This window comes from Salvia hispanica, chromosome 3 (genome assembly GCF_029641045.1).
Source record: "Salvia hispanica isolate PSC_SH4W2 chromosome 3, Shi_PSC_v1, whole genome shotgun sequence".
In the NCBI taxonomy this organism is placed as follows: domain Eukaryota; kingdom Viridiplantae; phylum Streptophyta; class Magnoliopsida; order Lamiales; family Lamiaceae; genus Salvia; species Salvia hispanica.
Window position 1 is genome coordinate 41,921,307 of NC_142694.1, and position 19,249 is coordinate 41,940,555.

The 19,249-nt window shown below is 35.4% G+C and overlaps 2 protein-coding genes across 3 annotated transcripts; both read right to left on the reverse strand.

Annotated features, from left to right (window-relative positions):
• Window positions 1–9,853: 9,853 nt before the first annotated feature.
• Window positions 9,854–12,565, reverse strand: LOC148930839 (uncharacterized). The gene has a single exon (XM_089066620.1). It carries the CDS (start codon window positions 12,563–12,565, stop codon window positions 9,854–9,856), a length of 2,712 nt encoding a protein of 903 aa, XP_088922746.1.
• Window positions 12,566–15,443: 2,878 nt separating this feature from the next.
• Window positions 15,444–16,834, reverse strand: LOC125210049 (loganic acid O-methyltransferase-like). Of its 2 annotated transcripts, none has more exons than XM_089067712.1 (3): window positions 16,754–16,834; window positions 16,017–16,646; window positions 15,444–15,776 (listed from the first exon to the last, which is right to left on the reverse strand). In XM_089067712.1, the coding sequence occupies exons 1-3, from the start codon at window positions 16,832–16,834 to the stop codon at window positions 15,444–15,446; spliced, it is 1,044 nt and encodes a 347-aa protein (XP_088923838.1). The 2 variants fall into 2 exon arrangements, with proteins under 2 accessions (XP_088923838.1, XP_088923839.1); XM_089067713.1 differs by having other exon boundaries at window positions 16,017–16,650; window positions 16,748–16,800.
• Between the last annotated feature and the right edge of the window lie 2,415 nt (window positions 16,835–19,249).

Consider the following 19,249-nt stretch of genomic DNA (forward strand, 5'->3'; position numbering starts at 1 on the left):
ATAATCAAAGATGCTACAGTAGAACTAATATAACTGCAATTGATTTAGTGACAACATAGAGAAATGAATTCGTGAAGCTTCGAAGATGTAAATTCATGTCAAAAGCTTAAAGTTTGAAGGGAGTATATTAATTTATATTAAATTAATTGATGTTCATGAATTAGTTTTTAACTAAAATACCTCAAAAAGTCGAATTATACATTTCTCACTATTAATATGGGGTGATCAATTGCTAACTTTCTTAAGTTGCTAATTTGATAACTCGTCAATGCAGTGTATTAAAAATGTTAACACGTAATTTTGTTGAATTTCAATATAATGTGTTGATATTATGGGTTGACATTTTGATGTCACCGTGTTGACATTTTTAAAACACTGTATTGATGAGTTAGCAACTTAAATAATTAACAATATAACGCACCCCTGATCAATAGCGGTGTGATAAATTGCTAGCTTTCTTAAGTTTCTAACTCGTCAATGCAGTGTATTAAAAATGTCAACACGATGAAATTAAAATGTCAACACATAATTTTGTTGAACTTTAATATAATGTGTTGATATTATGGATTGACATTTTGATGTCGCCGTGTTGACATTGTTAATACACTGTATTGATGAGTTAACATAGTTAGCAACTTAAATAGTTAGCAATATAACGCACCCCTGATCAATAAGGGTGTGATCAATTGCTAACTTTCTTAAGTTGCTAATTTGCTAACTCATCAATGCAGTGTATTAAAAATGTCAACACGATGACATTAAAATGTCAACACATAATTTTGTTGAACTTCAATATAATGTGTTGATATTATGGGTTGACATTTTGCCGTGTTGACATTTTTAAAACACTGTATTGATGAGTTAGCAGAGTTAGCAACTTAAATAGTTAGCAATATAACGCACCCCTGATCAATAGCGGTGTGATCAATTGCTAACTTCCTTAAGTTGCTAACTCGTCAATGCAATGTATTAAAAATGTCAACACGATGACATTAAAATGTCAACACATAATTTTGTTGAACTTCAATATAATGTGTTGATATTATGGGTTGACATTTTGATGTCACCGTGTTGACATTGTTAATACACTGTATTGATGAGTTAGCAGAGTTAGCAACTTAAATAGTTAGCAATATAACGCACCCCTGATCAATAAGGGTGTGATCAATTGCTAACTTTCTTAAGTTGCTAATTTGCTAACTCGTCAATGCAGTGTATTAAAAATGTCAACACGATGACATTAAAATGTCAACACATAATTTTGTTGAACTTCAATATAATGTGTTGATATTATGGGTTGACATTTTGATGTCACCGTGTTGACATTTTTAATACATTGTATTGATGAGTTAGCAGAGTTAGCAACTTAAATAGTTAACAATATAACGCACTCTTGATCAATAGGGGTTTGATCAATTGCTAACTTTCTTAAGTTGCTAACTCGTCAATTTAGTGTATAAGTTAAAAATGTCAACACGATGACATTAAAATGTCAACACATAATTTTGTTGACCTTCAATATAATATGTTGATATTATGGGTTGACATTTTTAATACATTGTATTGATGAGTTAGCAACTTAAATAGTTAGCAATATAACACACCCCTTGATCAATCTATATATAGAAATTGTCGTATTGTGCACCAAATATTTATTATACCAAAATTTTCGTATGATAATGTTTCCATGTGAAGCATTTCTAGAATTTCATGTATACCCGTACAAAAATCTAATATATCATCTCAATGTCTCTCTCATGTATAATGTACAACAATATATACGATGTTTCGGTATCCACGAACGTATACCGAAACATCAAATATATGGTCATACCTTGTTGGCCATGTCGACGAGAGAACATCTCAGAAATTTGACCGTCGATACAACGGTGAACTCCTTTCGTGGGTCAAAAAACTCCGGCACTCTGGGAGTCAGATTTCCACTGCCCTCGATTTTAAGAATGCTTCAAATACCTCTCAACCTGATGCAAATACGCTTCATAAACCTCCCTTTTCTCCCTAGAATAAAATATCTCAGGACGAGTAGCCGAATTCGATGGATGAGTGTGGGAGAAGGCGGCCGTGGAAGTCCCCATCATTATAGTCTCTGGTAGAGAATAATCTTTTCTATATTATTTTCTCTCGTACTTTATTAATTCTCCACTTTAACTATTTATTACTCCTATCATTTTTATAAAATAAGTACAGAAAAATCGAAGTGACTCCTAATGTGGGACAGAGGAAGTATCAAATTTCATAAAGAATACATATTTTATTATGTGACTAAAGACTATTTTTTATCCTAAACATATGGTGATTTTACGATTTTTGGACTAGAACATTATATTTTAATTTATTCCGTCTCGCACAATGGAGAACGGTCCGAAATTTTTCTGTTTTGGATGGTGCCGTAAAAAAGATTAATGACAACACATGAATTTTGTGCATTGACGTGAACAAGGTATAGAAGGAAGTTTTTGTACATATATAGTCCCTCCGTCTACGAAATGTTGTCTAAATTTGACTTGATACGAGTTTTAAGAAATGTGAAGAAAAGTGAGTGGAAAAAGTTAGAAGAATGTATGTCTCATATTTATATATTGTTTTTATAATAGAATGTGAGTGTAATGAGTAAGTCGAAAGTGGGGTCCATTTAATAAAAATGGAAAAAAAAAGCAAGTGGACAACATTTCACGGACGGACCTAAATGACAAAACCGGACACATTTCATAGACGGAGGGAGTATATAACCTATATCGGGTCATATTCTAGTGCTTATAGAACCCTAATCCAAAATCAAGACCAAATCTCCACCCTTAGATTTTAAAATGAGTGGATGAGATTAAATCTTAATAATCTCAATAAATAGTAGACAAAATATCAACAAAAGGGTAATATCGTCATTATATTATCATATGATAATTTTCGTGAATGTTTTTTTATATCAATATAGTGTATTACAAATATCAACACATATTTATTGAGATTTTTACATGGTTTTATTGAGATTTTTTGATGTATTTGTTGATAAAAATCTGGTTATCAACATTTACGAAAACTAAAATAAAAAATATCAAATTTCATCATCTGAATGTCGTCAGAACATATGCAATTGATATCTCGTTGGAATACTTATAAAATTATCTTTAATTTGATATATTTTTTGCGAAAAAATAATTTAAATCGGGAGAGTTACGTGAATTTACAGTTTTAAGATGATTTTAATGAGAGGGAATTGATATTAATACCCTCTAATTTTATTTATTATTTTTCTCAATTAAAAAAATAATCTATGTGGCATTATTTCAACCACTAGATATTCTAATCTAATGGCTAAGATTTAGTCTTAGTATGAGATTGCTAATTTCTCCCTCCGTCGGCGATTAGGAGTCCCGTTTATTCATTTTAGTCCGTCCGTGAATAAGAGTCTCGGTTCACTTTTACCATAAATGGTAATAAGGTCCCACCTTCCACTAACTCATTCCACTCACATTTCATTTAAAACTAATATATACAAGTGTGACCCATATTCCACTAACTATTTTCCATCTACTTTTCTTAACATTTATTAAAAATTGTGCTATTGAGAAATAAGACTGCTAATGGTGGATGGAGGGAGTAGTTAGCAATTGATCACTCACCAACCTATATTTTACATAAATAATAAAGTTTGGCTATTAATTTAAATTTTGTTGATATATTATTAATTATTTTCAGTTTTTATTTATGCATTGATAGCATGTAAAAATTATTTTAATTTTTTTTATTTCATAGCATGTATTAAAAGTTAATTATAACTGCATGCATATATTACTCCCATTAGATACAATATAATATGCAATTGGGAGTATGTATATGATTTATGAAGGTTCAAAATATTTTGGATAAGGTATAACTGAATTTTTTTCATTTGCATAAAATTGTCAAAACATTTTATAGAAATATAGAAATATTATTTAAAACGAAAAATAGAAATATTATTTTTTGGAGTTCCAAACTAAAAATTGATTATATAGCTTTGGTGGCGGCCCATTGCTTGGACCACGTATGGGCTGTTCCGTATCAAAATTGGTGGCAATTACGGCCCATACGGTACAATGATAGTTCTTGATGTTTACGAAACATTATTAAAATTAAATCAGTTGTCAAACACGAGTTGTTCTCAAAATAATGAAAATACTAAAATAAGCATCCATGAAAAATATCACATTTCTAAAAATAGAAAGATTTTCTTTCATACTTTATCCATTTTCTCATATTTCACTCATTTTTTCTAATTCAATCTCTTACTTTACCAATTTCTCATTAAAAGTCGTTTCACCCATATATGGACTATTTTTCATAGAGCGGGGAATATGAAGTACTCCTTTCGTTTGCAAGCAAGAATCTCGTTTTTCTATTTTAATTTGTCCACAATAAAAGTCCAAATTCATTTTTACTATAAACAGTAATAAGGCCTGACATGCCACTTAACTCATGGTACTGAAATTTTATTTAGAACTAATATATATAAGTGAGACATATATTCCTCTAACTTCTTCCGATCACTTTTCTTAACATTTTTAATAATCGGATAAAAATGAAACTCCTAATAGCAATCGGAGGAAGTATCGAATTTCATAAAGAAAACATAAATACTTTATTATGTAGATGTATATGGATTGGGGACTTTTGAAATAGTTGAAAGGTTGATCAGCATTGTATTTATTAGTATTCCCGTTGTCTCATTAATGATGATCCAATTTCCTTTTTAGTTTGTTTCAACTAAAATGATTCATTATTAAAATTTGAAATATCTCTATCTCTATTTTATTCATTTTATTTTATTTTATTTTCTTTACTTAATATACAAAATAAAGCTGCATAACACCACATGCCACTAAGGAAGGCGTTATCTTTCTTGAGACGGGGGGAGGAATATATTTCACTAGGATAATTATTCGTACCTCAAAAGAAAATTATTACTAGTATAATATTGATTCGATCTATACAATTGGGCTCGTTGGTTTTTCTTATGAAACTCAACACATTGATTTGTGGGATGCATATGAGCTCTAAGATCTCAGATCTGGGATGATGTATTGAATCCAAATCCTAATTATTAATCATAATGTACATTTAATTTTGATCAAATAATGGATTAATCTTTTAACAAATAGAAGGAAACAAAATACCACTCCCTCCGTCTCATAAGAACATGCACTTTGTATTGAACACAAATTTTAATGCACAATTATTAATATAAGATAAATAAATTAAAAAGTAATTAAAATATTTTTAGTGAAAAATGAGTCTCAGCTTAAAAAAAAAGAGTTCCTAAAATTAAAAATTATATATTTTTACAAAACGGACTAAAACGAAAAAAAGTGCATATCAATGTAAGAAGAATCTAGTACTCCCTCCGTCCACGAAAATTCGTCCCGGTTTGACCAGACACGGGTTTTAAGAAATGTAATGGAAAGTGAGTTGAAAAAGTTAGTGGATTGTGGGTCCTACTTTTAAAGTATTAGTTTTATAATAAAATGTGAGTAGGAATGAGTTAGTGGAATATGAGGTCCACTACCAAAAATGGTAAAAGTAAAATGAGACAAATTTTGGGGGACGGACGGAAATGGAAAACTGGAACAAATTTTTGTGGACGGAAGGAGTAATATATTAGCAAAATAAAATTTATACAATCAAATCTATAAGAATCCAGTAATATATTAGCAAAATAAAAATTATTAGAATCAAATCTATCACATGATATCTAGTATCTACCGTCGCTCAAAACAATAAATCCTTAACACGTCATAGTATGCAGTCGGTTGTCAGAACATGTAACCCAGTCGTACAAATAAATAAATACTCCCTCCGTCCAACAATAGAAGTCCCATTTCTAAAGGGCACGGGTTTTAAGAAAATTTTAAAGTGTGTATTAAATGATGTGTGATAGTAGAATTTTGGGTCCACTTAAAATATTTAATTTATAAATTCATCTTTTATGGTGCAATAATTTTTTGATTTTAGTTTTTTTTATCACTGTTTTTATTCCAAATTATCCCACAATCAAAGTAAACAAAACTCACTAATTGCAGTCACAATACGAAGATTAATACGAAGATTTAAACGGCTAAATTCTATAAATGGGCAATTCTACAAAAATGGTTCCACCAATAGGCTAGTTTTTTTTTAATTTCTGTAAATAGGTGTTGCGCATTCTAAGAATGCGTATTTGAAATACGCATTCTTAGAATGCGTATTTCAAATACGCATTCTTAGAATGCGCAACAAAGCTAAATCGGCAGTCAACCCAGAAAAGTCAAAATTATGAAATACGCATTCTTAGAATGCGTATTTGAAATACGTATTCTAAGAATGCGTTTCTAACTTGAATTAAATTGGGCAGAAGGCATTCCATAACGCATTCTTCGATTCTGCTGCCTCGTCGCCGCCGCCGCCGCTCCTCCCGTCGACCTGCCGCCGCCGCCGCCGCTCTCCCCCCCCACGGTATGTATTACCTCAGCCTCTATCCTTGTTTCCCCTTTGGTTAGGGTTTGTGCAATCTTTTGTAATTGGTTTGTAATTGGTTTATTTTTTTGGAAGAATTGAAACAAGAATGTGTGCATTGTGAGATTAAGTTTGTAATTGTCTTTATTGTGCATTGTTAGTTGATGATGAAGCTTCGTTTTTAGTATATTTGAATTGATTCTTTAATTGAGATTTGAATGGCAAATAGAACAAGCTAACTCACTTCATACATGAAATTAATGGTGGAATTGGAAAGAGTAAAAAAAACAATCTTTGGGTTTCATTGTGTGAGTTGAGGAGGAAAAATTCCATTTCATAAAATTGTAGGTATTAAAATTTTGTGTTGGTTTTTTAAGCTAAACAAATATGTTACTGAGTAGTATGTATTTGTGCATGTTCAATTTTTTTAGCAATGGCATCATCATCAACTGGACCGTCCCCTTTGTATTGTGGTCCCGAAGACCCGAGCGTACTTTACTTGCAACCGTATCATATAACTGAAAGTATAATCTCTGGGAATGATACCGACACCTTTCAACCACGCAAATTGGATAATAACATTTTTCAAGCTCCAATGCATGACCGAGTGTTGGGGCATCTAGAGCGGATGGGTTTTGGTGGCGTGTACCGTTGTGGAAAGCCAAAAATGTTGGACGCTTCACTTATTGGGGCATTAATTGAGAGGTGGCGTCCCGAGACACACACGTTTCACCTTCCAGTTGGTGAAGCTACAGTGACCCTTCAAGATGTCGAGATGCTTTGGGGTTTAAGGGTTGATGTGAACCAGTTATCCTTACACAAGTGAACCACACGAGAGAGTACTGGGTGGATACGTGTTTGTCGCTTTTAGGTATAGAACCTAGTCAAGCTGAATTGAAGTTGGGGGGATTTAAAAACACTACACTGAAGGATGTTGTTAGACACCGTCTTGACGACGATCTACCCGAGTATTATTACATGCAGCATGCACGTATATTTGTGCTACTCCTACTAGGTTGTTTGATCCTCCCAGACACTTCGGGGAGAAAAATTCCCTTCCACCACATTCTATTACTAGATGACGAGAATCAGTGTTCACAACTTAGTTGGGGTGCAACAGCGCTTGCCACTTTATATCACTACCTTTGTGAAGCTTCGTGTCAAAAGCAGAAAAATATCGGTGGCCCATTGGCCCTTCTACAGATGTGGGCTTGGGAGAGGATACCCAATATTCGACCCGAGATAGTTGATAGGGTTGAGTATGATGGTACGACACCATGTGGAATAATGTAGGTTACATCTTTATTCTATGTCATTAAGCTATCTATATCACGTGTTTATAATATTTTTAAATTTTTTGGAATTATTAGGTGGAGGGGGCGATTGAATGTGGGTAGAGCCCCGCAACATGTTCAAAGTTATTATAGGGAACAATTGGCTCATTTGCACGACAATCAGGTGTCACTTTTAAAATATTTCGTAATCTTCTTTGTTGAATATTTTTCTTTTTTTAACCCTTTAACCTTTTTTTTCAGTTTATTTGGGAGCCGTATTTGGATCGTCGTCCTCTACCAGAGGAGTGCACGCGTGGGATGGATGTTTGGGCGTGCACTAACTACCTCATTTGCTATCATATTGTGGAGCCGTATTTGGGTCATCGAGTTGCACGACAGTTTGGAAACCCCCAACATATTTTTCTTAATGAGACTCAATTCCACAATTATGAGAGATGGGAAAGTACAAGACGAGGTAAGTCATCCGTAAACTGGCTAACTCATCATGCTTACTACGTTCAGTATTGGAGGAACCGGGGAGAAATAGAACAACAGGTGTATCCACATGCCTCGAATACTGACTACATGAATTGGTTTCGGAAAATCACTGTGACTTACATTACTAGACCCGGCATCCATGGCCAGCCAGGCATCCATGAGACTGCCTCTACACATACGATGATGGTAATATTTATTTTTTTTTTGTCGTTTTTATAGTGCATTATCAGTAGAATAATGTCTTTTTTCTGTGCAGTTGGAGACGTTGGTCAATGTGTATCACTGCCTTAGCGGATCTGAGACGGCATATCATCAGGACATCCAACGTGCTCTAAACATGGTGTCGACTTGTATGACAGTATGTGGGGAGACTGAACGTCTTGATTTTGTGCCTACCCAGCGATCAGCGATTGACACTACAAGACCAATCATTCACAACGCTAGGCGCGAAGGACGGCCTGGTGTCCGTATTGGCGGTCCAGGGTATAGGCGGGATGTAGGTTTCTCGCAGATGGGCGGAGGATGCAGTACCCACCGCGTGTTTCTTGGCATGCTGGATCAAGTTCACAGATGATGGGTGACGAATATTATTCTGAAGTTAACCTTGATGAATATTTTGGAGTAAGATTACAAACACAGGAGGAGGTTGAGGCTGAGGAGGATGATGATGCTGAGGAGGATGAAGCTGAAGTGAATGATGATGCTGAGGACAATGAGGCACGTGAGACAGCTTGGCGCGAGTCACGCACAAAGGCTCGTCATGAGTCTGGGGCGGCTTCTGGGCCAGCTTCTAGTTCTTCACTCTCCACACGAGGATTGACACGGAATATAACAAGATTCTTTACTAGGAGAACATCCTCGCATACATCCAAAGGGGTAGCTGCCATCAAGTTTACACCAAGTACTTACAAGTAGTTTGTGGTTGTTTGTTAGATGCAAACATTTGTGATATTCAACTTAACTACATTTTATGTAATTTTTAATCCATTCTTCCATAGTAAATAGAGTCTAGTTAAAAACCAACAACATCAAATAGTAGTAAATAAAGTCCAACTAAATCAAAATAGTGGTAAATAAAGTCCAACTAAATCAAAATAGTAGTAAATAAAGTCCAACTAAATCAAAAGAGTAGTAAATAAAGTCCAACTAAATCAAAATAGTAGTAAATAATGTCTAGTTATAAACTAAATCAAAATAGTAGTAAATAAAGTCCAACTAAATCAAAATAGTAGTAAATAAAGTCCAACTAAATCAAAATAGTAGTAAATAATGTCTAGTTAAAAACTAAATCAAAATAGTAGTAAATAAAGTCCAACTAAATCAAAATAGTAGTAAATAATGTCTAGTTAAAAACTAAATCAAAATAGTAGTAAATAAAGTCCAACTAAATCAAAATAGTAGTAAATAAAGTCCAACTAAATCTAAACAGTAGTAAATAAAGTCCAACTAAATCAAAATAGTAGTAAATAATGTCTAGTTAAAAACCAACAACATCAAATAGTAGTAAATAATGTCTAGTTACAAACCAAGTCAAAATAGTAGTAAATAAAGTCCAACTAAATCAAAATAGTAGTAAATAAAGTCCAACTAAATCACACAGTGCTCCCCGTTGTGCAGTTACGCCTGTCATGCCCTACTTGTCTACAGATCTTGCAACTCCTCTGTCGCCTGGGTTGATCAGGTTCATTTTCGTCCATCTGGTTCTGTATTCTTGCTTTTCTATACCGACCGCGAGAACGAGGAACAAATTGCCCCACTGAACACTCCAATGTCCATGGTGGTATCTCCCAGTAGTCCTGGTGCCTAAGTGAACGAAAACCAAAAGAATACTGTTTCACCCAATTTGACTTCAAATAGTTCTTACTCACAAGGCGTAGAATGTTATCTGCTCGATCTCTAGCAACTGCCGCAGCGTGAGAACAAGGCAACCTCCACATCTGCCATTTCCCACAACTACACCTTCTTCTCAAATACTTGACCTCATAAGAGTTTACACCCTTCCCTTTGGATCGTGCTTCCGATAAGACATCATACCTGCCCTCCAGAGTGTTGACTCGTCTAACCACATGTTTTCGGCCTCTTGCATCATTTTCAGTCAATTTGTCATGTGCCCACGGAGTCAACTCAGTTTGGCATTGTGCCGCTTCTGTTGATCTTGTCTGGAACCACTTAATTGTTCTCCAAAATGTTAAATCGATACAAGCCCTAATAGGTAGATCTCTGGCTCCTTTCAAGACGTTGTTATATGCCTCTACCATGTTCGTCGTTGCTTCACCCCATCTACAACCTTTGTCGTATGCCATTGTCCATTTCTCTGCATCAATACGCCCAAGGTACTCAACTGCCTCTGGGCTAACATTCCCTAGGTGGCGTCTTTTCCTGGAATATTTTCTCACCTTTGTGGCTATCCCCATTTTCCACACTAGACCCTTCACCCTCACACCCTTGTGATGCTGCAACACATTTTTTCGTACATGTACTAAGCAAAATCGGTGTATTCCTCGGGGTGGTTGTTCCCATATATCAGACTCCATTGCATTCAACATTCCTGGGTGTCTATCAGATATAATGCAAACATCTCTATCGCCTTTCATAACATGAAGTTTGATTAACTTCATAAACCAATTCCAACTATCACTTGTTTCATTATCAACAATTGCATAAGCAACAGGTAAACACTTCTTGTTTGCATCAAATCCAACAGCGCAAAGAAGTTTACCTTTGAGTATGCCCTGCAAATGAGTTCCGTCAACTGCTAGCACTGGCTTGCAAAGCTGAAAAGCCTCCACACACGGCCCGAATGCCCAAAATACATACTTGAAAAACTTTCGTGTCTCGGTACTATGTCGTTCATCATGATGCCACTCAACAATTGTTCCACAGGTGCGCTTCTGCAACTCAATCATATAACTAGGCAAATCTTCGAATGATGACTCGCATCCACCAAAAGCAAGCTCTATAGCCATCCTCCGGGCATACCATGCTTTCTTGTAGGATATTTCAACATGATACTTTTGCTTCACATCCTCAATAATGGAATTAGGCGTATATCCGGGGTCCTTTAGAATATGATGCTTAACACACAAAGCCACCATATCTGATGAGACGTTGGCGTGGTCCCTGGAGTTGGGATTACCTACACAAGTGTGTCTATCAGTCCATTGTCTGATTTCCCATTTGCGGTCGTGCTTCCTCAATGTTGCTCGAAGTTTCCAAATACAACCTGTTTGATTGTGTCGTCTCCTATTTGAGCTCGTGCTCTCCGACTCTTTGGGTGGCTTCAAAGTTTTGCATTCCACATTCCACTTTGTTGGTTTACTTTCCACCACGTAGTATTCTTTTGTGGATGACTCCAAATGCCACAAAGTAACAGCAGTCTTCAATTGTAGCTTGGTATCAAATTTGGTTCCTAACCCAATCCGTGTAGGATTCTTCTCATCCCAAAACCAACTGCTAGATTCGGAATCATCATGGTTACTTTCATAGTAATTACCTTCTGTCGTCGGTAGAGTACGAAAATAAGATAACCCTGGATGCTCATACTCCTGCTCACTTGGCGGGACTACTGGGACGTACCTACGAGGCACATTCAATGTCTCATTGTCGGATGCATCTTGGTTTGCTTCTGATTCTTCACTCAATTCAGGTGGGGTTGTTGATTTTTCTGACACAAGGTCTTCAGATTCAGAATCGTCACTAACTTCATTATGGGGAGATAGTCCCCCATCCCCAAAACGAGACCCACCATCCCCAAAGCCAGGCCCATCATCCCCAAAACGAGACCCACCATCCCCAAAGCCAGGCCCATCATCTCCAAAACCATGCCCATCATCCCCAACATTAGCCGGATCGTGACTAACTTCATTATGTCCAGATGGCCCATCATCATATTGTACTCTATCTTGAACTTGTCGTTGTCCCCTTCTAGATTGATAGACAACGACCGTATGTGGAATACGTTGTTGTGCTAAATTAGCTTGATAGTCAACAAATAACTCAATTTGACCTGATTGAATAGCTGTTGCAAACATATCCCTCATATATGCATCGCAAAGTCGAACGCCCACAAAATGATATCCATTACCCACTTGAATTGCACGTTTCCATGTCAAACTAATCATATACTCACTCACATTGATTCCAATGCAATCACATACTCTGCTAACCAACTCATTATATGGAACAAACTCATCTAAGACAAGATATGCATTTGCCACGGGTGGCTCATAAGACAAACCAATTCCTCCAATTTGTACTATTCTTCCATCCCAATATAAAAGGACACAAATAGATTCTGTGTCCATAATCCTGCAATACATACACAACTCTATCTCAAAATTTAAATAATTAAAAATATACTATATACCAAATCTTACAAATTAACAATTCAAAAGACACTACTTACCAAATCTTAGTATAATAACACACATTGAACATACAATTTATACCAACAACCTTAAATTTTTTTTTTTAGCCACAAACCCTAGAATCACAATTTTCACCATAAACTATGGATATAATGCTAAATTAAGAAGAAAGCACGTAACTTACCTTGAGGGAGAAACAATTAGATGAATTTGGGCGATTTATGCAATAATTGGACGAAAATGTGGCATTCTTGGAAGGGATTCGCGGGCAAGGAGGCAGAGGGCAGAATGCTTCTGCCCCCGATTCTGTTCTGGCGTAGTTTTAATCAAGGGGAGAAACGCATTCTTAGAATGCGTATCTCAAATACGCATTCTTAGAATGCGTTTCTCCACTCCGTTTTTTCTTTTTAATCGCGAACAAAACCAAGCTTAAATACGCATTCTAAGAATGCGTATTTGAGATACGCATTCTTAGAATGCGTTTCACCTATTTACAGAAACAAAAAAAAAAAACTAGCCTATTGGTGGAACCATTTTTGTAGAAGACCCCATTTATAGAATTTAGCCGATTTAAACACCAAGAACGGAGCCAAACCAAACCAAACCAGCTCAAGGCAATACACGCAGCAAAAACCACACTTTAAATCAAACCCAATCTGAATCGATTTCAAAAGATGAGATTAATGAATCAAATCTAGCACCAAACTTAAATCAAAGATCAAAAACCGTATAGAGGCAACAAGAACAGATTTTTCAAGAACATTTTTTTTTGAAATTAATACTCCAATACAACAATGTTTTGGATCTTTGTCCAAATCAAGCACAGAACCAGTCGAAAAAACCTAATTACACTTAACACAACAATTAATTTTAAGAAGAGGAAAGGGATTAGGGTTCGCCGAGAGAGAGAGAGATAAGGGACAATTTTTGGACTGTATTCCAGAGAGAAGGAGATGACCGATTATGGTTCGATATGGGGTGGAGGAGGCGGCGCGGTGGAGGCGGTAGGCGATGAGGAGACGGTGGAGGCGGCGTGGTACGACGGCGTGGTAGAGGCAGCGTGGTGAAGGCGACGGACGATAAGGAGGCGATGGCGATGGCAATGGCGGCGGCGCGGTGGAGGCAGCGTGGTGGAGGCGGCGGTGGAGGCGGCGGTGGAGGCGGTGGAGGATTAGGTTTTCCGAGAGAGAATGGGAGAATGAGAGAGAAAGAATGGAAATTAGGGAATCAATTTGGGGGGTTTTTGGATGGCATTTTTGAAATTTAAGTGAATGAGTAGGGTAATTAGATTGTCCAAATATGGTAAGTAGAACCGGGACTCCTATTCCCGGACGTCCCAAAACGAAAAAACGGGACTTCTATTGCTGGACGGAGGGAGTAATTCATTTTATGGAAAAGGGCAAGGAAGAAAAACCTACTCCCCTTGTCCTGTTTAAAATTAAATACTCCCTATGTCCTTAAAATTTGGCGTCATTTGATTCGACACGGACTTTAAGAAATGTAATAGAAAGTAAGTTGAAAAAGTTGGTGGCATATGGGTTTTATTTTTATATGTTAGTTTTAAAATAAAGTATGAGTGAGAATGGATTAGTAGAATGTGTGATCTACTACTAAAAATAGTAAAAGTGAAAGGTGACAAATTTTTAGGGACGAGCGAAAAAGGAAATATGTGACAAATTTTCAGGGACGGATGAAGTATTTATCTTTCGAATTATTCTATTAAAAGTGAAATATTTTTTAAAATAAAAATATTATCATCTTTATTTTTCTTATCTTTCTTACTTTTTTCTCTTTTCATTATTTCACATAATAACATTACATAAAATCTTATGTTAAAAAGCAAATGTTTTATTTACAATGGGACGGAGAGAGTATATATTACTCCGGACAATATATGTTACACACAACACAATGAAGAACACGTTAGAATACTTGGACATTTTTGTTATGTGCACCACATGATAAATCAAATCTTCATCGGCATTTGTAAACTTTAATTCTTTCACTCATATACTGATAGGAGCGCCCAAGTAGTAATTGGTAGCTTAGACATTCACATATTTGTGTAATTTCTTGTCATTTTCTTCATATTTAGTTAAACAAAGACTTTAAGTAACAACTTTGCAAAATATAGGTATTATAAAGAGTGCCCCCACTATAAAAAATACACATAAAAGAGAAAAATAGATACTCCCTCCCGTTCCCATTAAAAGTCCTATGTTGCAATTTTAGTATGGTCTTCATTAAAAGTCTCATTTCATCTTGAAAAAAAAAAGTCTAATTTCACCTTACTATTTTTGGTAATTAGTCCCTACATTTTACTGATAAATTTCATTCACATTTTATTTTAAAATTAATATGTGAAAGTGAGACCCACGTATCACTAAACTTTTCTTCCACTTCTATTTACAAAATCAAATAATTTTCTGAAAACTCGCGTCAGTCAAATACGAGTCTTCTAATGGAGACCGGGGCAGGGTATATTTGGTTCTCGTCCCCCACACATATGATATACTACTCCATCCTTCCCAAAAAGTTTATCACTTATGTCCATTTTCGTCAGTCCTATAAAGTTTGCCACATTTCACTTTTACCATATTTGGTATTAGTCTTCACATTCTACTAAATCATTTTCGCTCACGTCTCACTATGAATCTAATTAATACTACTGCACAAAAGTAAGACTCACATTCCACTAACTTTTTCAATCCACCATTCATTACATTTCTTAAAACCCGTGACAAAACAAAACAAGTTATATTTTATGGGATGGAAGGAGTAGAATTTATTGAAGTCTTATACCATTGACAACTTACTACACATTGTTGTGCTTGAGGATAGCAACAATCATAATAGTTCTATCTTTAGAAGGATCTGCGTATACTGGTGAAGCATGGAATTTCTTCTTCAAAAGGTCAAATATTTCATCGATGGTTTCAGCTCCAAACTTGTTTGTAAGCATATTTTCATGAACCGCCCTAAGACATGCCACGTGGCCATCAACATTGAGAAATGCCCCACTTTTTAAAATCTCCATTCTTTCTATGCTAAAACTATTATTTTTTTGCAGTATGGGCCTCAGCTCCTCCGCGGTGGGAAAGTAGTATGGAAGGTTGAATATCTCTGATATTTCCTCACTTAATCTTCCCTACAAAAGTCAATGTAGTCATCAATTTCATCGAAGCTCCTTTCGCCATCACGGAATAGAGTCAATGAAATTGAAGCCTTAAATCCAATGTATGGAATCGCAAAATATTAAAAGTGAAATTAAATTACAATTTCAATTCCTCAGCAATTCCACAATTTGAATTCCATATCAAATTTAGATATTTTGAATTTGAAATAGTTATAAAATTCCATATCAGGAGTATAAAAAATAACAATATACCTTTTTGGCCATGTCGATAAGGGAAGATCTGAGAAGTTCAACCCGCGATACAACGGTAGACTCCTTTTGTGGGTCCCAAAATTCAGGCACTCCGGGAATTAGAAGAGCCATAATCCCACCATCCACCATTTCCACAGCCCTACACTTCAAGAATGACTCCATATCCTTCTCAAATTGACCTAAATAAGCATCATAAACCTCCTCTCTCTCTCTTCCGCTCCAAGCCGGAGACTTGAGGCCCTCGGCCGCCTTGGGCACCTCTGTCAGCCACTGGAGCGCCCAAGAAGAGTACGCAAAGTCTATGGATGACCGCGGGAGAAGGCGGCCATGGAAGTCTCCTGCTATTGCAGCTACCTCATAGCTCCTATTGGGTGGGAGAGAACTGAAGAAGGTGTTGAAGTCGTTGGAGACGACGTCGTTGAAGCAAACATAAAATTCTGGGGTCTTGAGGTATGAAGATTTGTATTTTTGTTTGATGGCTTCGATGATCGTGTGCATGGCCGGAAAAGAGTTGCTGCCGGTTGAGCACCCGAAATCGGCAATGCAGAAGTGCTTGCTTGAAGTTGGAATCTCTAATTTTGTGGCGATTTCTTCTTCGATGATTGCCTTTGCAGCTTCCAATATTCCTCCCTTGAAACATGAAATAATTTCGCAAACGATAATTCTTTAATTGATTTGTGCGACGTAATTAAATAATTAAGAACTATATAGATCATATCAAAATATTGATTTAAAACCTGGTAGGATGAGTTTTTAATATAGCTGAGAGGTCCATTGCCACCATTCATGGAAAAATGTCCATTATCTTTGGAATCCATCACCAAATTATAAAGAAATGTAAACCATATGTATGTAATGTAAACCATATGTATGTATATATAGAGAGTTGTAAGTTGAATCTAAATGAGGAACTAAAACGTATTGGGTTACAAGTTCACCCCACATCGGATTAGATGAGAGAGAAGTTGGAAGGAGTATATAATCCTGTTCAACCTCAATCTTTTTAGGGGTGATCAAAAATCAAATCCGTATGGACTTGACTTAAAATGGACAATATCAAACTAATATAGTTTTCGTTTATATATGCATATATTGATATTGTTTGTGATATACTCCATCCGTACGCGATTAGGAGTCCCGTTTTTCCATTTTAGTCCTCCGTGAATAGAAGTCCCGGTTCATTTCTACCATAAATGGTAATAGGAATCTACCTTCCACTAACTCATTCTACTCACAGTTTATTTAAAACTAATATATACAAGTGAAACCTCTATTCTATTAACTTTAATCCACCCACTTTTCTTAACATTTCTTAAAACCCGTGCTAATAAGAAATGAAACTCCTAATGGTGGATGAAGGGAGTACCTAATTTATATAGTACTCCCTCCGTCCCCCATTAAGAGTCACACTTTTCCATTCCGGTCCGTTCCCAATTAAGAGTCACACTTCATTTTTACCATAAATAGTAAATAGGTCTCACGTTCCACTAACTCAATTCACTCACATTTTATTATAAAACCAATATAAAAAAATGGGTCTCACATTCCACTAACTTTTTCAACCAACTTTTCTTTACATTTCTTAAAACCCGTGCCCGATCAAAGAGTGACTCCTAATAGGGGACGAAGGGGGTACTATCTAATATTGATATATTTTTATTGGTATTATGTTGATATAAAATGACAAATATAATGATATTTTAATGATTTTCAAAATATATGAACATGCAAAAAGTATTGTTGGGAAATTAATTTAATGTACCTACATGTAGAATTTAAAGTTTTGAATATTTTTTTAAGATTTACTCATTTCTTAATATTCCAATTAGAAAAGTATTGGTATGCACGATATTCCAATAGAAAAGTATTGGTATGCACGATATTCAAATACTCCATCCGTCTACGATTAAGAGTCACACTTTGACCAGACACGAGTTTTAAGAAAAGTAAAGAAGAGTTGGTTGAAAAAGTTAGTGGAATGTGTGACTTATTTTTTATATTGGTTTTATAATAAAATGTGAGTGAATTGAGTTAGTGGAATGTGAGACCTACTTACTATTTATGGTAAAAATGAAGTATGATTCTTAATTGGGGATGACCCAAAATGGAAAAATGTGACTCTTAATCGGGGACGGATGGAGTAGAAAATTATTGGTATGCACGAGTTAAGATTTAGGGGGGAGAGAGGTTATATTCATTCAACGTGATATGTATAGAGAGAGCCGGAGAGTGAATGTTCGATTGTCATGTTTAGTTGTGAAAAGATCGTGTCTAATATTATTTCTTTGTTCAATTGTCTTTTTATCTTAATCTTCCCTCCTATGTTAGTGCTAAATCTTCCCTCCTACCAAAAGTATATACCAGTATTTATTTCATCGCCCATAATGAATATATACATACTCCTTACCATTTTAGTGCAACACTTCAACCAAAGTAGTCAAATAGACTGATCCCCGCCGGGCCAGAAATTTGAGGCCCAATCCAGACCAGGCCCACAAATGGAGTAGGTTGGGCTGAGTCTCTTTTATAAACTCAGACCCAGCCCTGCCAGGCCATCGACAAAGTGGGCAAGGTCGAGTTGGGCTGGGCCGAGCAGAAATTATTTTGTCATATATTTTTTAAAGTATTTTAATTTTTAAAAAAAGACTGAACTATTTATAAAATTTTATTTTCTTATTTATAATTCATATATATTCGTGGAATGGTTTTAGAAATATGAAATATTATCTTGAGATATTTACTCATAAATATTTACATTCATGTTATGCTTTTACTTCGCACTAGACATTTTTTATTTTTTATGCACACAATCAAGATGAACAATTGAATTTGTATGACATTCTGTACATGAATATGGTGGGGACATGTTTACATATTTATCTTAGGTAAACCTTAAATCCTAAATCTCTAATATATTGTCATATCGATCATTAATGCAATATAAGATGTCAAATTGTCAATGCAATAGTAAATTCATGTCAAAAGCTTTAAGTTTGAAGGGAGTATAGTAATTTAATTTATATTAAATTAATTTATGTTCATGAATTAATTTTTAATGTAAAATACTTCAAAAGGTCCAATTATACATTTCTCACAATTGATCAATATATATATATCGAAATTGTGATATTATGGACCGAAAATTTATTATACCAAAAAATTTGGTATAATAAAGTTTCCATGTGAATTATTATTTACATTCATGCATTTCTAGATTTTCATGTATACCGTAC

Coding starts and splice junctions, on each gene's coding strand:
- LOC148930839 (XM_089066620.1), bottom strand. CDS start 12,565: ATGGACACAGAATCTATTTGTGTCCTTTTATATTGGGATGGAAGAATA.
- LOC125210049 (XM_089067712.1), bottom strand. CDS start 16,834: ATGGATTCCAAAGATAATGGACATTTTTCCATGAATGGTGGCAATGGA. Junction 16,647..16,753: donor TTAAAAACTCATCCTACCAG/GTTTTAAATCAA, acceptor TCATGTTTCAAG/GGAGGAATATTGGAAGCTGC. Junction 15,777..16,016: donor TTATCGACATGGCCAAAAAG/GTATATTGTTAT, acceptor TGACTTTTGTAG/GGAAGATTAAGTGAGGAAAT.